Genomic DNA, 18,952 nt, shown 5'->3' on the forward strand with positions numbered 1-18,952 from the left:
GGAATCTGAGTGAATGGGAATAATACATATAGATAAAATTCAATTAACTTGGATGTAAATAAAAATAGCTTGAAAGCACATCATTCTTAAACTGACCTTGCTCTGAACTTCAAAATGGATCATGCACACTGTTATCTTAGAACATTTAAACACGGAACATCCAACTAGCTCCCGTATTAGCTGTTTGATACTTTAAAGAACTGCTTTTGAAATACACTGATTTGAGAGAAAATATTTACAGTAAGGACAGGAAAGGGAGTATTTTCTTTAGGTGACACACAATATCGCATTAGTTTTAGACATACATAGTGATTCGGAAAGTCTATGCATAATGCTGAGCTCACTCACCACAGTGTAGCCCCCACCTGTCACCACACAATGCTATTATAGCACCACAGGACTGTGTTCCTTATGCTGTTATCTTTTATTCCCATGACTTATTCACTCCATAACTGGAAGTCTGTACCTCCCACTCCCCTTTACCTACTTGGCCCAACCCCTACACCCTCCTTCCCCTCTGGCAACCATCAGTTTGTTCCCTGTATATATAGGTCTGATTCCATACAAGTAGAAACGATCTTGAAGGTCAACACCAAATGGAAAATACAAGGGAAAAAGTAAATCATTTCATGCATGAAAAGTTGAATCTTCACATATGACACAACTAGGACAAAGCCCACCAACTAAAGGTTATGCAAATCTTTGAATTTTTACTTTATAAGGGAAGCCTTGAGATGCACATTCAAAATCTATGGACTCACATTTCACTCAATGCTCTTATTTCCTTCATTTATTTACTTAATTTAAAATACACAAAATATACTATCCCATACGTACCAGGCGCAGTTTTTCATACTGCACAAATATGAACTCATTTAAGCATCAGAGAAACCTTATGAGTAGATGCTATTTTTTTTTAATGTTTAATTTTTTTTATAAACATGTAATATATTTTTATCCCCCGGGGGACAGGTCTGTGAACCGCCAGGTTTACACACTTCACAGCACTCACCATAGCACATACCCTACCCAATGTCCATAACCCCACCACCCTTCTCCCAAACCCCCTTCCTCCGTAGATGCTATTTTTAACCACACCTCACAGAGAAGGAACCTGAGACAGAGGTTAGGCAGCAGATCAAAAGCAAATTAAAAAGTAAGAGACCAAATAATGTTAAGAGGCAGTTATATGGCTTGAGGAAGATTACCTCTTTTTGAGAAGAGACTAACAATAATAAAAAAAATTGTAGAAGAGCCCAGTATTTAGAGGACCATTTAAAATTACACTTATGAACAGCCCTGAGATCATTAATACATTCCTTCAAAAGTAGCAGGTAGTTTTATGGCCCTTTTGTCAGTCATTCATCAGTAATTATCTAGGGATTACCCAACTAACTGTCCAAGTCAAGACCAAATTATGTTATCTCCCTGAAGAAGACAGGGAAGTTAGAAACATTTTAGGAAACACTCCCATCAAAAAAATTATAGAATTTAAAGGCAGAGCTTAAAATTTACATAGTTTAAAGTTCACTTATCTAGGAAGTTTACCTATGTGCAAATTTCAAAACCTCAACAATGCTGGACAAATGACGACTTTTAAATTGAGAAAAGCTAAGTTTCTTACTTAGTATAACTACAGTTTAATGTCTATAAGAAGAAGTTATGTCATTTGAATTTAAACACCTCTACTATGTTTCTGCAGAGTATTCTAAGTCTATAGCATAGTTTACATAGGTTTCATTTCACTCTATTTGATAACAAATACTTTATTTAAAAATGCTTTTCTTACTGGATTTGCCGCATTCTGTTTCCAAAGGTGCAATGCTCCATGGAAAGCATGAGCAATGATCATGGAACCATCTTCATTGAATTGGCAATCATAAAATCCCAGAGTATTTCCACCTACTTCCCCTACTCGAACCTATGCAATAATAGAAAATAATGCGTAATCAATATTCCACACTTCTCACAGTCCAGAGATTATTACGTTCCATGTAACAATCTATGTTAACAATGATGTTAACTCTCTATGCATGTTAGCATGCATAGAGTTAACATCAGCAGCTCCAGGAACATAGACTTGGGGGTTAAATATTGTTTACCAAACCCAACAACCTGTTCCTTAAATGGTCACCTTTTTTAAGATTTTATTTATTTGACAGAGAGAGAGCACAAGTAAGCAGAGCGGCAGGCAGAAGGGGAAAGAGAAGTAGGCTCTCTGCTAAGCAGGGAGCCTGATGCGGGGCTTGATCCTAGGACCCTGGAATCATGACCTGAGCCAAAGGCAGCCGCTTAACCAACTGAGCCACCAAGGCGCCCCACATTTTTTTTTAAAGATTTTATTTATTTATTTGACAGAGACAGATCATGAGTAGGCAGAGAAGGCAGAGAGGCAGGCAGAGAGAGGGAGGAAGCAGGCTCGGGAGCCTGATTCAGGGCTCGATCCCAGGACCCTGAGATCATGACCTAAACTGAAGGAAGAGGCTTTAACCCACTGAGACCCCAGGTACCCCAAAGAGTCACATTTTTACCTGTTCTAGCCAAACTCCTGACTCTTCATCTGGAGCCCAGAGAATCATGGTTTTATCCATTGAGGCAGACAACAATCTCATTGGCTGCTGAAGAACACCATCTGAAGAATAAAAGCTAATGCCTTTAAAATGACCAACAAGCATTTTGTTTGTAGATTACCAGAAAAACACGACATGGGTTACCACAAGAACATTCATGTGCAGCATTACACTAGCAAAATTTTTAGAGATACTGACAGAAGTCTACCATCAGAAGAACAGATGACTGAGTTGTGGTATATTTAGACAAAGGAATATTATACTTCAATAAAAATAAATTAGAGCTACACAAATCATTACGGATACAGATCCAAAACATGTTAAGCTACAAGGGCAAGTTATAAGAGAATACATATTGATATCAAGTTTTAACAGCTGTAAAGCAATACTGTTTGTGGCTACATAGAACGTGTAGCAGAAGTATAAAAACGCTCATGGGAATGATGTGGAGTGAATTCAGTCCTGCAGTTGCCCTAAGGAAAGAATGGAGGGGAAAGGGTTCAGGAAAGAATACACAGGGGTCCCTCAATACCAATGGTATCTTTTTTTTTTTTTAACTGCAACAAATATGGCGTATCAGTAACAGATGATGGTGATTACCTGAGTATTCATTATTGACATTTTCTATTCTTGCCCTAGGGAAGGGGCTAGGGGAAGAATGTGAGGCTTGTGCTTTGTTCAGCTCCACATTTTGCAGCACCAGCTTCAGCATCCAACCATCACTCCATAAACGGAGATTTGAGGGCAAAAGAAAGTGGAAGAAAGTCTTCTTTTTTCATAAATATTCTATCTCAGTATTACAGCACCTTCTATTTCCATGGGGGCAAAGGTTCCAGTGAAGTTGAAGTTGACTTAAAAGTCAATTTCTCTTAAATCCCATAATAACTAGATGAAAACTAATTCTAAAGAGAGTTAAAAAGGCTGTGGTGGTTTCAGTATCACAGCATCAAACACACTTTTCCCACTCAGCAGTATACGTTTCAATGGAGTTGAGTGCCCAGCAGAACATGTCCAGCAGCTGCATATCATACTCTGCCAACTTAAAAAGTCTTATATTTGAGATTTTTACTTATTTTTAACTGTTTTTCTTTTTTAAGATTTTAAGTAAACTCTACACTCAACATGCGGCCCAAATTTATAACCCTGAGATCAAGAGTTCCATGCTCTACTGGCTCAACCAGCCAGATACCCCTATTTGAGATTTTTAATCAAACTAAAAAAGAAACAAACCCTCTACTTCATTTGGTCAGCTTACAATTCTATACATGAAATTTAGGTGAAATGAGGAATACGGTTTCTTTTTTTCATACCTTTGTGGAAGGCAGGCTGCCAATGAACTGCATTTACCCAGTTTTCATGACCAGCCAGCACAGTCTCCAGAGTAACTGCAAATGCTATTTTAATGCCTATAACAAAAACAATGACACATTCTTTTCTCAAAGCCCTTTGAAAAAGAATTTCCATAACCAAGGTGTACAATTACATATCCCCCTTCAAAAATCAGAACATGATTTAGATTCTATGAAAGAGTGCATTCAACAAAAAAACAACTTCCATTAATTTAATCCACTGTTGAAAATTACGGAGAAAAAAGTTCTAAAGATATATAAATTTTTCTCTAGTCATAAATACATGTTAATGAATGTGTTCAATTTTAAAGTTTTATGGAACAGCTACTGTTACAGTCCAATTAAAAAGCAAAACCAAGGGGCACCTGGGTCGCTCAGTGGGTTAAGCCTCTGCCTTCAGCTCACGTCATGGTCTCAGGGTCCTGGGATCGAGCCCCGCTCACTGAGGGCTAACTTTATAATTTAGGTGAACACTCAAAAGTATTTCCTTCAAATACAACATTCCAGTAGAATCTACCACGCAGGGGTACTGCTCTGATTCCAGACAGTAAGAAAACCAGAATTACATATACCACTCCAATGTAGTACTTGGGCTTGTGTCTCATTCAGTAAAGGTATGGATAAATCTCTTTATTCCTTTAGTTCTTCCTATGCTAAAACTGCAAATTTGGCACCACTGTATAAATTAATTTGCTGAGAAAACATTAAACATTTTTCAGCAATTTTTAAAAATCTTACTGATATGGTTAGAAAAAGTAAGTTTCATGGATGAAAAATAACTTATCCTCAAATTTAAAAAATGCATAGTATAAGTTTCAGGTATGGATCGAATACTTTTTTTTTTTTTAAGATTTTATTTATTTATTTGACAGACAAAGATCACAAATAGGCAGAGAAGCAGACAGAGAGAGAGGAGGAAAGCAGGCTCCCCGCTGAGCAGAGAGCCCGATGTGGGGCTGGATACCAGGACCCTGGGATCATGACCTGAGCTGAAGGCAGAGGCTTTAACCTACTGAGCTACCCAGACACCCCAAGATTGGATATTTCTGAAAAACTAACTTCCGCACAGGTATACAGCAAAACAGATAAATAAATGATCTAGGAAGCTGTTACACCAAATATTTTCATTATTACTCACTTTCATTTTCTATTGTAAAAGTATTCTCCTTCAGTTTTATATTATCATCATCTTGAATTTCTAAAGATGTTGATTTTATATACAGTCTCCATATGCGTATCAGGCAATCTTGTGAACAGCTTGCTAGGAAAAGATCTCTACCTAATAAAACAACAAATGTTATCATTTTCCGAACATTATATTCTTAAACTTAGGTATAAGACTTTCTGCTCTACACTATGCTGATTTCTAGATTTCCTAAAAAAATAAATGAGACTTTGCTTCCCTACCCTTCATTCATTTGACCTACATTCTTTTTTACTAGCACTGGCAAACATACATATAATGCTAATAAATGGCTACAATGTATAACATTCTTATACACAGTCCACAAAATTCTACAAAGAACTCAAGAACATCTTTATGTGTAATAGTCAGCTAGTATCCTCTTCAAAACATCAACTAGTTTCATCCTCTATCTCCCCAATTAATAGTTAACAAAGAGGTATCCTCTTTTCTAATAGGGACAACAGAAAAATGTTATAGACAAAGAAAACGTTAACACAAAAGAAGGTGCCTTCCTGAAGTTCCACACACTTGCCCCATTATGTACTTCAGCAAGATTTCATACTGACCGAAGGTTGCCCACTCCACGCCTCTTATCCAATCCTCATGTCCACAGAGAAAAAGCACTTTCTGAAACTAGTAAGATAACAAAAATCACTGGGCTTAATGGAAGAATTTAATATTTTCATGTATATCAGTGATTTCATTAGGTCACAGTCAGTCCTAACGCACTGTTTGTTTTAAATTGGGAACACTCATGGGGCGCCTGGGTGGCTCAGTGGGTTAAAACCTCTGCCTTCGGCTCAGGTCATGATCCCAGGGTCCTGGGATGGAGCCCTGCATCGTGCTCTCTGCTCAGCGGGGAGCCTGCTTCCTCCTCCTCTCTCTCTCTGCCTGCCTCTCTGCCTACTTGTGATCTCTGTCAAATAAAAAAAAATAAAAAATAAAAAATAAAATCTTTAAATTGGGAACACTGATCAGACAGAAGACAGAGCTCTCATTTGGAAATAAAAATCTTATAATCATCTAACTCATCTGAGTAGGTAATACAGTATCTACAGACCTTAAATAAATTGTTTACAGGATAAAATAACATGTGCTGTTCTATAGAAACAGTTGGGTGGTTGGATATTCACAACCATTTTAAACTTTCTTATAGGATGCAAAGAAATAAGTATCTCCATTATTAATAAAAAAGCCTAAAGTTAAACTATATCTTTTCTGGAACTTCCCTCCTGTCATTTAATCACTCAAGATGTAGGCAAAGCTCAGAATGACAAATAAACACTACCAGGGGAATTTCACCATAGATACACTTCATTTAAAATTTATAAAAAAATAAACAAGAAACAAAAAACAATCCACTACCTAAATATATTCCTCCTGTCTTTCCCCCACCCGAAGACCTGTTTCCCACCTAACAACTCTGGACCAGGTGGCCAAGACAGCACTTAGCTGGTGTTCAAGCGAAGTGAAAAACTGTCTAAGAGAGGACTGTCAAAAAATGATTCTCTTACTGGATTACTTTGGTTTAGATTAGAACATTCCTTAAAATTCCACAATCTGGAAAGAGTCTATATTAAGATATGTAATTAAGTAGAACATAATTCTAGTGTTTTAATTAAATCATTAAATTACCTGGTCATCTCTTTGAACAAATAAGTGAATTTTGCAGTCATCATCGCCACATGCTAATATTGGTACTGAAAGGATAAAAAGAGGCATTACTGTAAATATTCCATCACATGTTACCATTATCACCAATGCTGGATTATAAGCACTGGGTAAAGAATCCAGGCTTCTATTTTCCACACCCTGAACAATACACTAAAGTGCTCAATAAACGTCTATAGGAATAAAATGAACACTCTAAAATGTTCTATTAAATGGTTACTTAGCAAAGAATGACAGGGAATCCTTTCTTCCATCCTGTGTCATTTATGATAGAAATAGTGGTGAAAAGAGAAACACAAAAAGCATTTCACCAAGACTAATCCAGAAAGTTGTAAACCCAAAAAAGAAAATGTAGGAGCTGAGTCCAGCATCATGGCTACTGCACAACGATTTAAAGCCATGTCTGTCACTTCAAGTATCTTACATTTTGTTTGAGAATTCAACAGTAAAACCAAATTCATGAAGTAGAAAACAAAGTAAAAGGGCATGCAAGTACTGCACACCTGAAAGTTCCTAAGAGAGTAGATCTTAAAAGTTCTCATTACAAGGAAAAAAATTCTGTAATTGTGTATGCTCTGGACATTAACCAGACTTACTATGGTGATCACTTCTTAATATATACAAATATCAAATCATGATGCTATACAGTTAAAACTAATATGTCATTTATACCTCAATTTCAAAAAAAAAAAAGGCAGGTAAATATGTAGTTAAAATTCTATGAAAGATGAGGCTATAAAAAATTCACATTACCAAAGGACAGCAGATAAAATAAGGACTCTTTTTCTAAGTAAATGTAACTACAAGTGTGTTTTTTAAAGATTTTCTCATTTTAAATCAAGTAAAAATTAAAACTCCAGTCACATGGCCTCAATGTAGATGGGAAAAAAACTGAATTCTCTGTTATAAAGCCAGAATATATGAGGTCCTCCTACTGGGGAGCCCTCCCACAAAACAGGACCATCACATGAAATAGTGGAGTGGCAGTTACTGCTGCAGAGGGCATCAGAAGCTGGTGGCTTCCAGGCCTGCCCTTCTCCACCAGATATGTCCTCCAGGTGACTGAGGTGGCAAAGATGGACCAACTCACACTGGCCATCAACTCTGTGGAGGATAATCAGAGGTACAGACAGATGGGTTTCAAAACAAAAGGGATATTTTTCTGTTGGGAAATTTTAAGTGGTTTTGGGCAAATGGTCATTATGGAGGATGTGAAGAGGCTCTCATATTCACAGAAATGTTCAAAGGGTCCATCTTCAGTATTTTTCAACTTATCCTAGACCTTCACCTTCAAAGGGTTAATTTCCCCAAATCAGATCTACAGATGTTGAAAATATATTTGATAAATAGCAGTATCAATCCCACATCCGTATTAATCACTTAAGTTTTCAACAGCTATCAAAATCCTTCACAGCTTCCCTTAATTTTATGTTCTATACAAAGATCATCAGAGTACTAAAAACAGAAGTACAATTCTGGTGACCTCAGCCTACCATACAGAGTAGTAGAATCATTATGCTGTACACCCAAAACTAATGTTAACATTCTGTCACCTATATTTCAATTTTTTTTTTACTTTTTTAAAGATTTATTTATTTTAAACAAAGTGCACAAGTGGGGGATGGGGGAAAGGGGGGAGGGAAGCAGACTCCCGCCAGACAGGGAGTCCCTGCGGCCTCGAACTCACGACCCTGATCTCATGACCTGAGCTGAAACCAAGAGTTGGACGCCCAACCAAATGAGCCACCCGGATGCCCCTGCATTTTAATTTTAGGAATCATTTTGACTGAGCAACCTAGATGGGTACAAAAACACTTATCGCAGCAGGTTGTTTGCTCTTCCATTGCTGCGAGTAGGGCGGCCTCCGAAACTCAAAAATCACGACGGTCTGAGGGACACGATCTTGCTCGCGGGAAGAGCTCTTAGAAAGATGTCGCAGGTATGAAATAAGACTGAGCCACTGCAGGAGCGCAGCCCTTTGGACTCCCTGCAGTCTCTGTAGCATTCGCTCATATGCTGGAAGCGTGCGCAGGGAGGCCACCAAGAGGGTTTAGGAATGCAGCTATATTTCAATTTTTAAAAAAGTATATTATCCACATTTCAACTTGTTTCATGAAAACGTTCAGATATGAAATTAAGACCTAATGTTTCTTTCAGGTTCTGGTTGTATGGAGATATAAAAATCTATTGCTGTTTTAATGTATACTTAGCAGAATACTCACCATCAGTATTAGGCAAGTAAGATAAGCAGAGAGCCAGAGTGAATCCATTTCCAAAGTTCAAGGTCTGAACACACGTTACTAAGAAATAATAAAAACACCATGAACAATTAACTGTGAGCTTATCCACCGAGAAAGGTTGGGTAGCATCATCACAGCCCTGGGTGGAGGAAGATGAGCCCCCAGTGACCATGGGAATGTAAATGATTAACAACATTACAAAGAACAAAATGACTTAAAACACTGAAAAAATGGTATTTATGTTCTTCCATCACTCGACAATTACTATTTCATCTGGATTATATTAACTCTCAACCTACCCTCTGAACCCTTTTTAGACCAGACTCGAACAGTAGAATCAGAAGCTGCAGAAACGATCAGTGTATGTAGTTCAACATCTGATGCCCTCCTCTGGTGAAGAGCATGCACTGCATAAACAGCTCCTTCGTGGCCTTGGAGATGGACTGCTTTTAAAAGCTACATCAGAAAAAATTAACAAAAATATGGGTGATAAAAAAGGAATTAATAGTTCCATCTTTACTTAACTAAAATCACAGAATTAAAGGTACAGTTAAAAAGCCTGACCCAGAAATACATCCTTTCAAGTTGAAGACAATGTAAACTACAGAGAAGGTAGTCTGAACACAGTATGGACAGATGAACGTGCACAGCCTTTGAAACAGCAATTTCCTATCTGAGAATCTACTGTGAGATGGGGCGCCGGGGTGGCTCAGTGGGTTAAAGACTCTGCCTTTGGCTCGGGTCATGATCCCAGGACCCTGGGATCTAGTCCCACATCGGGCTCTCTGCTCAGCAGGGATCCTGCTTCCTCCTCTCTCTCTGCTGCCTCTCTGCCTACTTGTGATCTCTGCCAAATAAATAAACAAATAAATAAACAAATAAATCTACTGTGAGATGCTAACCACACTAGTGTAACTAATAAAAGACAAATGCAGAAAGGCATTCATCACATGCTCCTTATAACAGTAAAAAACTGCAATTAACCTAAAATTCCTAAAAGTAAAAATTCCTACTGTAGACAATAAAAAAGGCAACATGGAAAGACAACCACAACACTGACATTCTTGAAGAATACAGCCAGCTTTATGGAATGTTCCTTCTTTTGGATTCATGTGATATTTCCTCAAGATTAGATTCTGGATATACATTTTGACCTCATTACTATCCATGTGCATCATGTCAGGAAGCACCTGATCATCACTCTCTCCCAATTTCAGCGTTGTTAACCTTGGTACCCTAGTAGAAGTAGCGTCTGCCAGGTTTTTTCACTGTGAAGTTAAATTTTTTGTGATACTATGTAAGATTTTATTTTGGAACTGGGTAAATATTCTATTCTCCAACAAACTTTTACCAAGTACTTCTAGCATACATTCATGATACTTGCCTGAATCAAGAATCACTGGAAAATGAAAAAAAAAAAAAATGGCAAGCAGAACGAGGAAATCCCGTTTATCAAGCCTACCTGCCTGCCATGTAAAATCATTCCCTATCATTTCTGCTATTTTAAATATACTTTTCAGAGTTCGCAATGTGTGAGATTCCACCACGTCCTCTGAGAAGTGTCTTCTATAATTTGCCATCTATAGAAACAGAGGGGTCCCTTAAATGCATGCTCAGCTGTTCTCACAATTTAAGCAAAACTCTGCCACTCAAGATGATTAACAGCTATGTATTAGGATCTGTACACTAACTTTCTGTAATCGTTGACCTTTGGCTCGAGAAATCATTTTTAAAAACTCAAGTACAGTATAATCTCTTTTATGTATAATTACACACAAAATAGAGAGAGCTACAGCTAGTTCACTAGAATGTTAACTCTGTTTTGTACTTAGTTTTCCTTCTCTACACTATTCTGTACTTAAACTTTTTTCATGAGTCTCTACCATTACTCCCTAAAAAATCAAATCTATTGAAAGTACTTACTTTATATTTTTAAGCAAGGTTGTGTATCAATTATCAGAGAATTTAAAAAACTTAAATAAAAGAAACCTCTCAAGTTCACCAGCTTGTTAAAAAACACTGCTCAACTGTCGGAGACTCAAACCTCTCATTATACCAGCTTAGAATTATTTTTTTATCAGAAGTCAAGGGGTGCTGAACTCCTGTGTACATGGAAATGCATATGGAAAGGAAAACGGTAAGCCTCTAAGGTTTCCATGTGTGGACCCTTCCCCTAAATTCTCTTATTCCCTTCATCCCCCTTTTATGCCTTTTAGTCTCCTGCTGTCCTCTTCCCTGTCTGGACTCACATTCTCTTTAGGCCTCTCTCTAAATTTGCTGTCTTCCCTAAGATACTTGCTCAGCCTACACTCCTCTCTATTGACAGAAGCGGGAGGCAACACTGAGGAAAGTTTTGCAAGTATCACCTCAAAATCTCAAGAACAAGTGCTCAAATCATTCTCTGGATTCCTCTGCCAAGATCAGTCTAAACAGGAGTTAGGTTTGCTACATTCCTCTTTGCTCTTACTCAAGTCTAGGTGATTCCAAAATCCCCACCTCCGCACCTGCCCTCTCCTTCTGAGGATAAGTCTGGATGCCTGGCCAGCAATTCAAATGGCATGTCAAGAAGTAAATTCCCCATCTTCCTTCCTATTTCCCTATTTTTCTTTGTAGAAGCACCTTTCTCCCAGAGCCTGAAAACAGAATCCCACCGTTTTTAATTACTCACTCCCGTAACACCAGCTCCCACTCCTTTGATAAAGTCAATGTCAAAATCATCTTCCCTTCAAAATCAAACCCCACACTGCTTTCTTCCTAATTTTTCCTACTCTAATTTGGCACACTGCTGTCAGATTAATCTTCTGACGCTCATTTTCCTCTGCTTAGAAATCATCAATGACTTCCAAATGACTGCGAATAAAGAACAAACTCTTAAAGTCGATATTCACATTGCCACACAATCTTCTCCTACTGTACTTTAGTATTACCGCCTAGGAACACTTCTAAAACTATGTTGTTCAGAGTTACAAGGAATGTTAAGCGATTTAAAAAGAAAAAAAAAAAATTTCAAACTTGAAAGGATTTTGGGAAATGCCTGTTAAATGAAGATATGTTCATCCACGTCACAACTTTGCAGGGATTTCACTATACTTCTGGTGCACTGGGACTCTCTAAAGAAGGTATAGGATATATACCTTATGTATATATACCTATGTTAGTTCCCAACCATGATTGCCCATAGACTCCTTTTCTCATGTGACTTCTTGAAAGATGAATAACTTTCTGAGCAAACTAGAAAACCCTGCCCTTAAGACATCTTAGACTTTGGTTAAGACTGGATACTGATGAGCAGGTGGCCTCCTATACCACCTGAGCTTTTTTATGCATGCCATTTTTCCTACCAGGAATCTGCACCCCTTAAATTCCTCCTAAGGAAACCATCCCACGCTTTAAGACCCAACTCAACCAGCTCTTAAAACTCTACACTCTACTGAACTCACAGCACCATGGTCGTGGTAGAGCAAGTTAGAGCACATATCTATGGAGCTACCTTTATACTTTAGCTATTCAAGTACATTTTGCCATCAAAACTACATACATGAATCATAAACAGGATTCTGACTCCTCTTTATCTTCTGCATGACAGATGTTTAAATGCCTAAAATGCTTTAATCTTTGCTTACAACTAGAAACAACCCAGTGTCCATCAATAGAGATCCATCCATACTCAGTGGTGCATATTATAACATTACTTAGAATTATGTACATCTATGCCCACATGGTAACAACTGTCCTATGAACACAGGCAGTGTTAACTTTTGCTATCACTGAGAACAGAACAAACAGCCCCTTTAGGTACAGTTTGAAAACTACTACTAAGTGACGGGAAATTCACAGAAATGAGTGACAGCATATGAATACGGGAGCAAATGTTAGAGGAGAGGGTACAGGGCATGTGAAGTATAGATGTAAGATCTGGACTACTGATAAGAATGAAGCAACTTCATAAAAGAACATAACAGATATGAGGAAAAGAGCTGAAAATGAAAGCAGATATAAGTTAATTCTTACAACTATAAACATGTCTACCCACCTGATTATTCTCGATTTCCCAGTGAATCACTTGATTATCAGATCCTCCAGAAACTAATTCGGTAGAAGAAGCTGGAAAAAATTACATTTCCATGAATATTTTTATTTTTTTCCCAGCGGTTTTGAGAACTTGCAAAGCTACAGAAAAGATATGAGAACTCAAAAAGATATTAAAAAACCTCATATACCCCTTATCTAGACTCACCAACTGTTAACATTTTGCCATGTTTAGTTAATATCTCACTTTATATATGTATATGCATAGACGTCTTTGTTTATGGCAAACCATTTAAAAATAAGCTGCAGACATTAGGACCTCTCACTCTTAAACGCTTTTTATCATACATCTCCTAAGAATTGGAACATTCCCCTATGTTACAATTATTGTATTCAACAATTTTAATTGTTGACACAGTATCATTAATGTAAAATACAGTCCATATTAAAATTGCCCCAAATTGTCCCAGTAATGCCTTATATACCTTTTTAAAATTCTGAATCTAAGGACCACACATCGCACATTGTTTCTTCTGGCCTATGTGCTAGATACTTAGGGGAAGGAGGTGGAGATTGTTTAAAGTACATTAGACCTAAAGTCAGAAGTCCCAGATTCATGTCCTAACCCTAGTGCCAGACAGCTGTAATATTGGGCTTTAACATCTTCATACATCACAGAAATTAAGCCATTTAATTACATGATTTTGGAAATTACTATAAGGTACATAAAAGTAATGTGTTAAAATTCAAACATTTTAAAAATAAGAAATAGTGGTTGTTTGTTTGTTAAGTAGGTTCCACACCCAACATGGGGCTTGAACTCATGACCCTGGGATCAAGAGTCACATGCTCTACTGACTGAGCCAACCAGGCATTCCTGAAAATACAAAATGGTATTATTAAAATTTTATAATTAGATTAGAAAAGCATCTTAATTATCTGGTGATAGAGCCCTAATTTTAGAGGAAAGCAAACATAGTCGTTATAGATTACAGTGAAACACAAGGAATTCATTTTATGGAACCTCACTTTCAAAGGGAAGATAAAATATATAAGCCCAAATTAATATTTTATAATAAATCCCTATACAGAAATTCAAGTTGTCTTTGAAGTTACCTGATGGCAATTAATAAAATTACAATTGTGCTTTAATATCTATACCAATAGCCACTCTTTCTAATATTTAAAGATTTTTACTGACCTAACATGACTAATCCTGCATTACCAAATGAAATAAGTAGCTTATTAATCTTTTTTTTAATGTCACAGATAAAGTCATGGCAAAGTTTTACTCATTCAGGAAATTTTGCATTTGTGCATGGCTCAGAATGCTCTCAATAAATGTTTACGAAAATGAAAATAAAATTCAGAGTCCATAAGAATACCACAGTAAGTATATGTAAGACATTTGAGGAAATTCTATAGGATATCAGAAGCATCATTTAAAAGCAATATATTAATTAAAAATTCTTGAGTCACAGAATCTTAGAGATAAAAGAGACCTGGAGATAATCTAGTCCAGGAATCGTAATTTTTTTAGTATCAGGATTCCTTTACACTCTTTTTTGAGAACCCCAAAAGCTTTTGTTTATATGAACTATATGTACCAATATCAACCACATTAGAAATTAAATCAGCAATTTGAAAAATACTTTATTAGTTTACTTAAAAATAATAACGAACCCCATCACATGTTAACATAAATAACATTTGTAGGGGGTGAGGAGGGAATCCCTATTATTTTCCAAAACAAAAAGTTAATGAGAAGAGAGGCACTGTTTCACATTTCCACCAACCTCTTTAACATCTAACTTTATTAGAATACAACTGGATTTTCATATCTGCTTCTGTATTGAATCTACTGTGGTAGCCACCATATACTTAAGACAGAATGAGAATGAAAACTGTCAATAACCTCTTGTATTATTCTGAAAATAATTTTGACCTCACAGGTGTTGTGAACCTCGAAGGTCACCAGATCAAGTTCAAGCATTTACTTTTCAGATATTACTAAGGTGTAAACTGGGGTGAACACAGAGACGCTATGTCCTGCCTAAAAAAGCATAGCTTGTCTGTGGAAGAAATAGATCTCAAGCCAAATCCTCTGAATCCCAGCCTGAACCCCAGAACAGGCCCTGCTTACAGGCTTTCAGTCAAAAACTGTGGGCAGGGATGCCTGGGTGGCTCAGTTGGTTAAGCAGCTGCCTTCGGCTCAGGTCATGATCCCAGCGTCCTGGGATCGAGTCCTACATCCGGCTCCTTGCTCGGCAGGGAGCCTGCTTCTCCCTCTGCCTCTGCCTGCCACTCTGTCTGCCTGTGCTCGCTCTCCCCACCCCCCCGATAAATAAATAAAATCTTTAAAAAAAAAAAAAAAAAAAAAAAACTGTGGGCAATGGAGAGCGTCTAGCCACAGTCAGGGGCTGCCTCTACTCTCATTCTAGGAACCGCTGTGTTATCCACAGTTTAGTTCTATAAAGTAAGGTCAGGTATTTCACTGGTCATACCATTTTTGTTCTGCTTTCGACTGCGTAGTATCAGATAAACTAATGTTAAATTAAGACAAGTGATAAAAGAAAAATGGCTACTTTTACTTTATCAGAAAACAATTGAGGGGGTGCCTGGGTAGCTCAGTGGGTTAAAGCCTCTGCTCAGGTCATGTTCCCAGGGTCCTGGGATCAAACCCCATGTCAGGCTCTCTGCTTGGCGGGGCGCCTGCTTCTTCTTCCCTCTCTCTCTGCCTGCCTCTCTGCCTACTTGTGATCTCTGTCTGTCAAATAAATAATAAAATCTTAAAAAAGAAAAAAATTGAGATCAGCTTTAACAATCAGATTAATACTTACAACCATCTTGTTTACAAATCCACTGTACGCAATTGACTCGGGCAGTGTGGCCATTCAGGTTGGTAATAACAACTCTTTTCTTTACGGAAGAAAACATTAGTTAGTAAATTCCAATTTATCCGACAAAAGAATTAATAAAAGTGAGATATCAGTGGTTTTGAGGCTAATAAAAAGTTCAGGTTACTTCAAACTGAGTCCCGTCTCTTTATTCATAAACTTTAAACCATAGCTTCAACCATCCATTCACCCTAATGTGTGCCTGCCTTTTCTAGCACTCCATGTTTCTTATGTCCTGTGCTCTCAGTGCACTGAGCTCTCTGGTCTTCATGTGCTAGCTCCTACTAACTGCCCCCATCCTTCTCTACAGGAGAGCTTGTCTTGACATCCCCAGGCTAGACAAGGTAACTCTTCCCTGTCTGCCCACAGTTTTCAAGGCCTACTTCTACCATGCTTAAACTGATCTGAGGGCTTTACTGAGAAAAAAGAAAAAAAAAAAAGAAAAAAAAAGAAAACCCTCAATAGAGGAATTCATGATTACTGGATTCCAATTCATGACTCAACTTTGCATACCATGGCTGATCTGGTGTTGGGTCTTTCATTAGTGATACAAAGTTACCAGGCCACAACTACTTCCTCAGATAGCAGATCCCTTCAAGGCCTATAACCAAGTTCCCCTTCAAGGCCTATAGCCAAGTTCCCAGCAGCCTCTTGACTGCTTTCAGCAAAATCCCTCCACACTTAGGCTTTCCTTACTCCCCACACTGCTCACAATATTTACTCTGTGATTACAGAGCTTTCCTCTTTAGATCCCCTTTCTCTACAGCCAATAGCACTAACTTCCAATTTACTTACCTGCCAACTGAAATTCTCATGGCAAGAAAAAGGTATGCAAAGTAGATGTGCAAAAACTAGTATATCTGACACATAAGTTATTTGAAGTTGTGACGCAATTTACAGTATTTCCCTCTCTCACTACATTAAGAACTCCTTGATGGTCAAGAATTATTACCCATTACCATCACCACCTAGTCCAGGGTTAGCCCATAGAGGGTCCTCAAATATTTGTTGAATGAATATTACTCCAAAACTTTATTTTAGCATCTGACATGCTCTTATTCCTATATTTAATTAAGTGCGCAAATAGCAAATATTTAACAAAGCAAAGTACTTTTTAGGCTCAATATACTTTCTTGGTAAGTTAAAATCCCCTCACATGACCACCAAGTTATTAAAAGTAAAAATGTAATGGAAGACACAGGCACAAATACATTAAATGGCTGTAGAAAGATGGGCTTCTACAGTTGAGTCAGCCCATGGCTAACCAACCTGGTAAAGTTTACCATGGTTTTCCTGCTTTCTCTTGCCAGTTAAGAATGCTTGGTAGTAACTAGAAACAGAGAGGGAAAACAAGCTCAAGACAAGAAAAATGAGTACAATTATTTCATATATATTTCATATGTAAATTTGAATGTGAAAAGATTATGAAAATTGGATTTTTACTCAAACTAATAAGGCAGTACAAGAAATACAGACAGCTATTCCCTGCACTGCACTTTCATTTCTAGCACTTTATTTTTTTTATTCCGAGACTCTTTTTGAAAAGCAACACTAATTGTACTAGACAATGAGAATGGAGTCCTAACAACTCTGGGAAGAATGCAAAAACTAGGCACTTGAAAAGTGAGGTAACGCACCAAGCGAATAATCAACTGACTGGGTGAACTTCAGGGAATGTGTAAGTCCTGCCTTATAACTACTACTTAGGATCCCTAACCCCTTTGCCCTTTACCCCAACAGCGCCTTCCTGAAAATGTCTATTCCCGAAGCCAAAATAAAAGTGGTATTTCTTTGAAACTCAATACAAGCTTATTAAATAAATCTGAAGGAAAATACAGAAACGAGCACCTGTGATCATGGCTTTCATCCATACCTAAACTGCAAATCCTTTAAACCCCAAACTGGTTAGCAGTATGACAGTTCCCACGCAAGGCTTCAGAAAAGGTGGTCTTTCAGGTGGGCTTATGTGGGACTAACAGGCCACTGGCAGGAACTGAAGACCCCGGGCTGTGGCGAAGCGCGAGAAGACGAGGAGTCCCGCGCCCAAGGGAGACTCCTCACCCACCCACCGTCCCCGCCGCTGCGCCGTCTACAGTCCGCCCCGAGCGCACGCAGAGGATTCGGCCCCCGCCCCCAAGAACATGGAAACGGGCGTCCGGCCACTTCTCTTACCTGAGGGTCATACAGCACCACGGAGCAGGACGTGCCGAAGGCCAAAAGTCCTCCGGACCCGGAGCTCCAGCTCAGGGCTCCCCGCACCCGGTTTGGGCAGCAAAACACGTGAGTTATTTCCAGCAGCGGCGCTACCATGTTGCTGGCTGAGCCACGGGGGATACCTGGGCGCGCACTTCCGCCCTCGGAGCGGAACTACTCCCGCGCTCGCCTCTCCAGCTGGCCTTATCCGCACCGCGTTTCTGAGGCGGCCGAGGGCGGGCCGGAGGCGGCTACGCCCCCGCCCCGCCGGGCCCGCCCCCTCTCCTGGCGCGAGTGGTCCCTCGGTGCTTGAGTGCAGCTATCAGCTCTCTTATGGATGGTGGCCCAGCGCAGAAGCACAGCCTCCGTCCCAGGAACGAAGGCCCTACTGGAGTGGCCCAGGACCTTCCACAAAGACCCGAGGCTCGTGTGCTTGTCAGGAACGTCCCGCTGCCCCTCACGGCCAGGGCCCCAGCTAGCGGATGGGGCTGGCCGCGGGGCCTAGAGAGCGCGTCTCGGGCCTCAGAGAGGCGCAGGGCTGCGGAAGGGCTCGAGGAAAGGGCTTCCAGCTTGCCGGTGTCGGGGCTCACAGCCCACTCTGCCCGCGCCTTTGCCCCTCCCGCTCCAGCGAGCCCCGTGGCGCCGGCGAACAGGCGGACACGCGGATCCGCCCGACCGGGACGGGGTTCCGGGTCGCACTGCGCATGCCCTGAAGTCATGGCCGGCGGAGGCGGTGGTTCGCGGCGGCGCGCTGCGCGCGGCGGTAATTAGTAATTGTCCTCCTGCTCCCGGGAGGCGAGGCGCGTGGGGCGCGGCT

General features: G+C 39.4%; 1 protein-coding gene and 1 non-coding gene across 5 annotated transcripts in view; both read right to left on the reverse strand.

The window, feature by feature from the left end:
* The window catches only part of ELP2 (elongator acetyltransferase complex subunit 2), a 42,121-nt gene extending 23,846 nt beyond the window's left edge, over positions 1-18,275 (reverse strand). For 3 of the 4 annotated variants that reach the window (XR_004278092.1, XM_032310696.1, XM_032310698.1), the window contains exons 1-11: positions 18,115-18,275; positions 15,886-15,964; positions 13,050-13,120; positions 9,316-9,472; positions 8,999-9,076; positions 6,741-6,805; positions 5,672-5,738; positions 5,058-5,198; positions 3,881-3,976; positions 2,532-2,653; positions 1,790-1,921 (exon numbers count right to left, since the gene is read on the reverse strand). Coding sequence is in view for 3 of the 4 variants with exons in the window: in XM_032310696.1 (XP_032166587.1) it covers positions 1,790-1,921; positions 2,532-2,653; positions 3,881-3,976; positions 5,058-5,198; positions 5,672-5,738; positions 6,741-6,805; positions 8,999-9,076; positions 9,316-9,472; positions 13,050-13,120; positions 15,886-15,964; positions 18,115-18,252 (1,146 nt within the window). In the remaining variant the exon portion in view is untranslated. The remainder of the gene's footprint in view (positions 1-1,789; positions 1,922-2,531; positions 2,654-3,880; positions 3,977-5,057; positions 5,199-5,671; positions 5,739-6,740; positions 6,806-8,998; positions 9,077-9,315; positions 9,473-13,049; positions 13,121-15,885; positions 15,965-18,114) is intronic. The other variant, XM_032310697.1, reaches the window with a different exon arrangement.
* LOC116572564 lies at positions 8,705-8,838 on the reverse strand. Its single transcript, XR_004278413.1, has one exon. It is a non-coding gene; the product is annotated as a small nucleolar RNA SNORA14 (small nucleolar RNA).
* Positions 18,276-18,952: the final 677 nt, after the last annotated feature.

Source organism: Mustela erminea, chromosome 13 (genome assembly GCF_009829155.1).
Source record: "Mustela erminea isolate mMusErm1 chromosome 13, mMusErm1.Pri, whole genome shotgun sequence".
NCBI classification, from domain to species: Eukaryota; Metazoa; Chordata; class Mammalia; order Carnivora; family Mustelidae; genus Mustela; species Mustela erminea.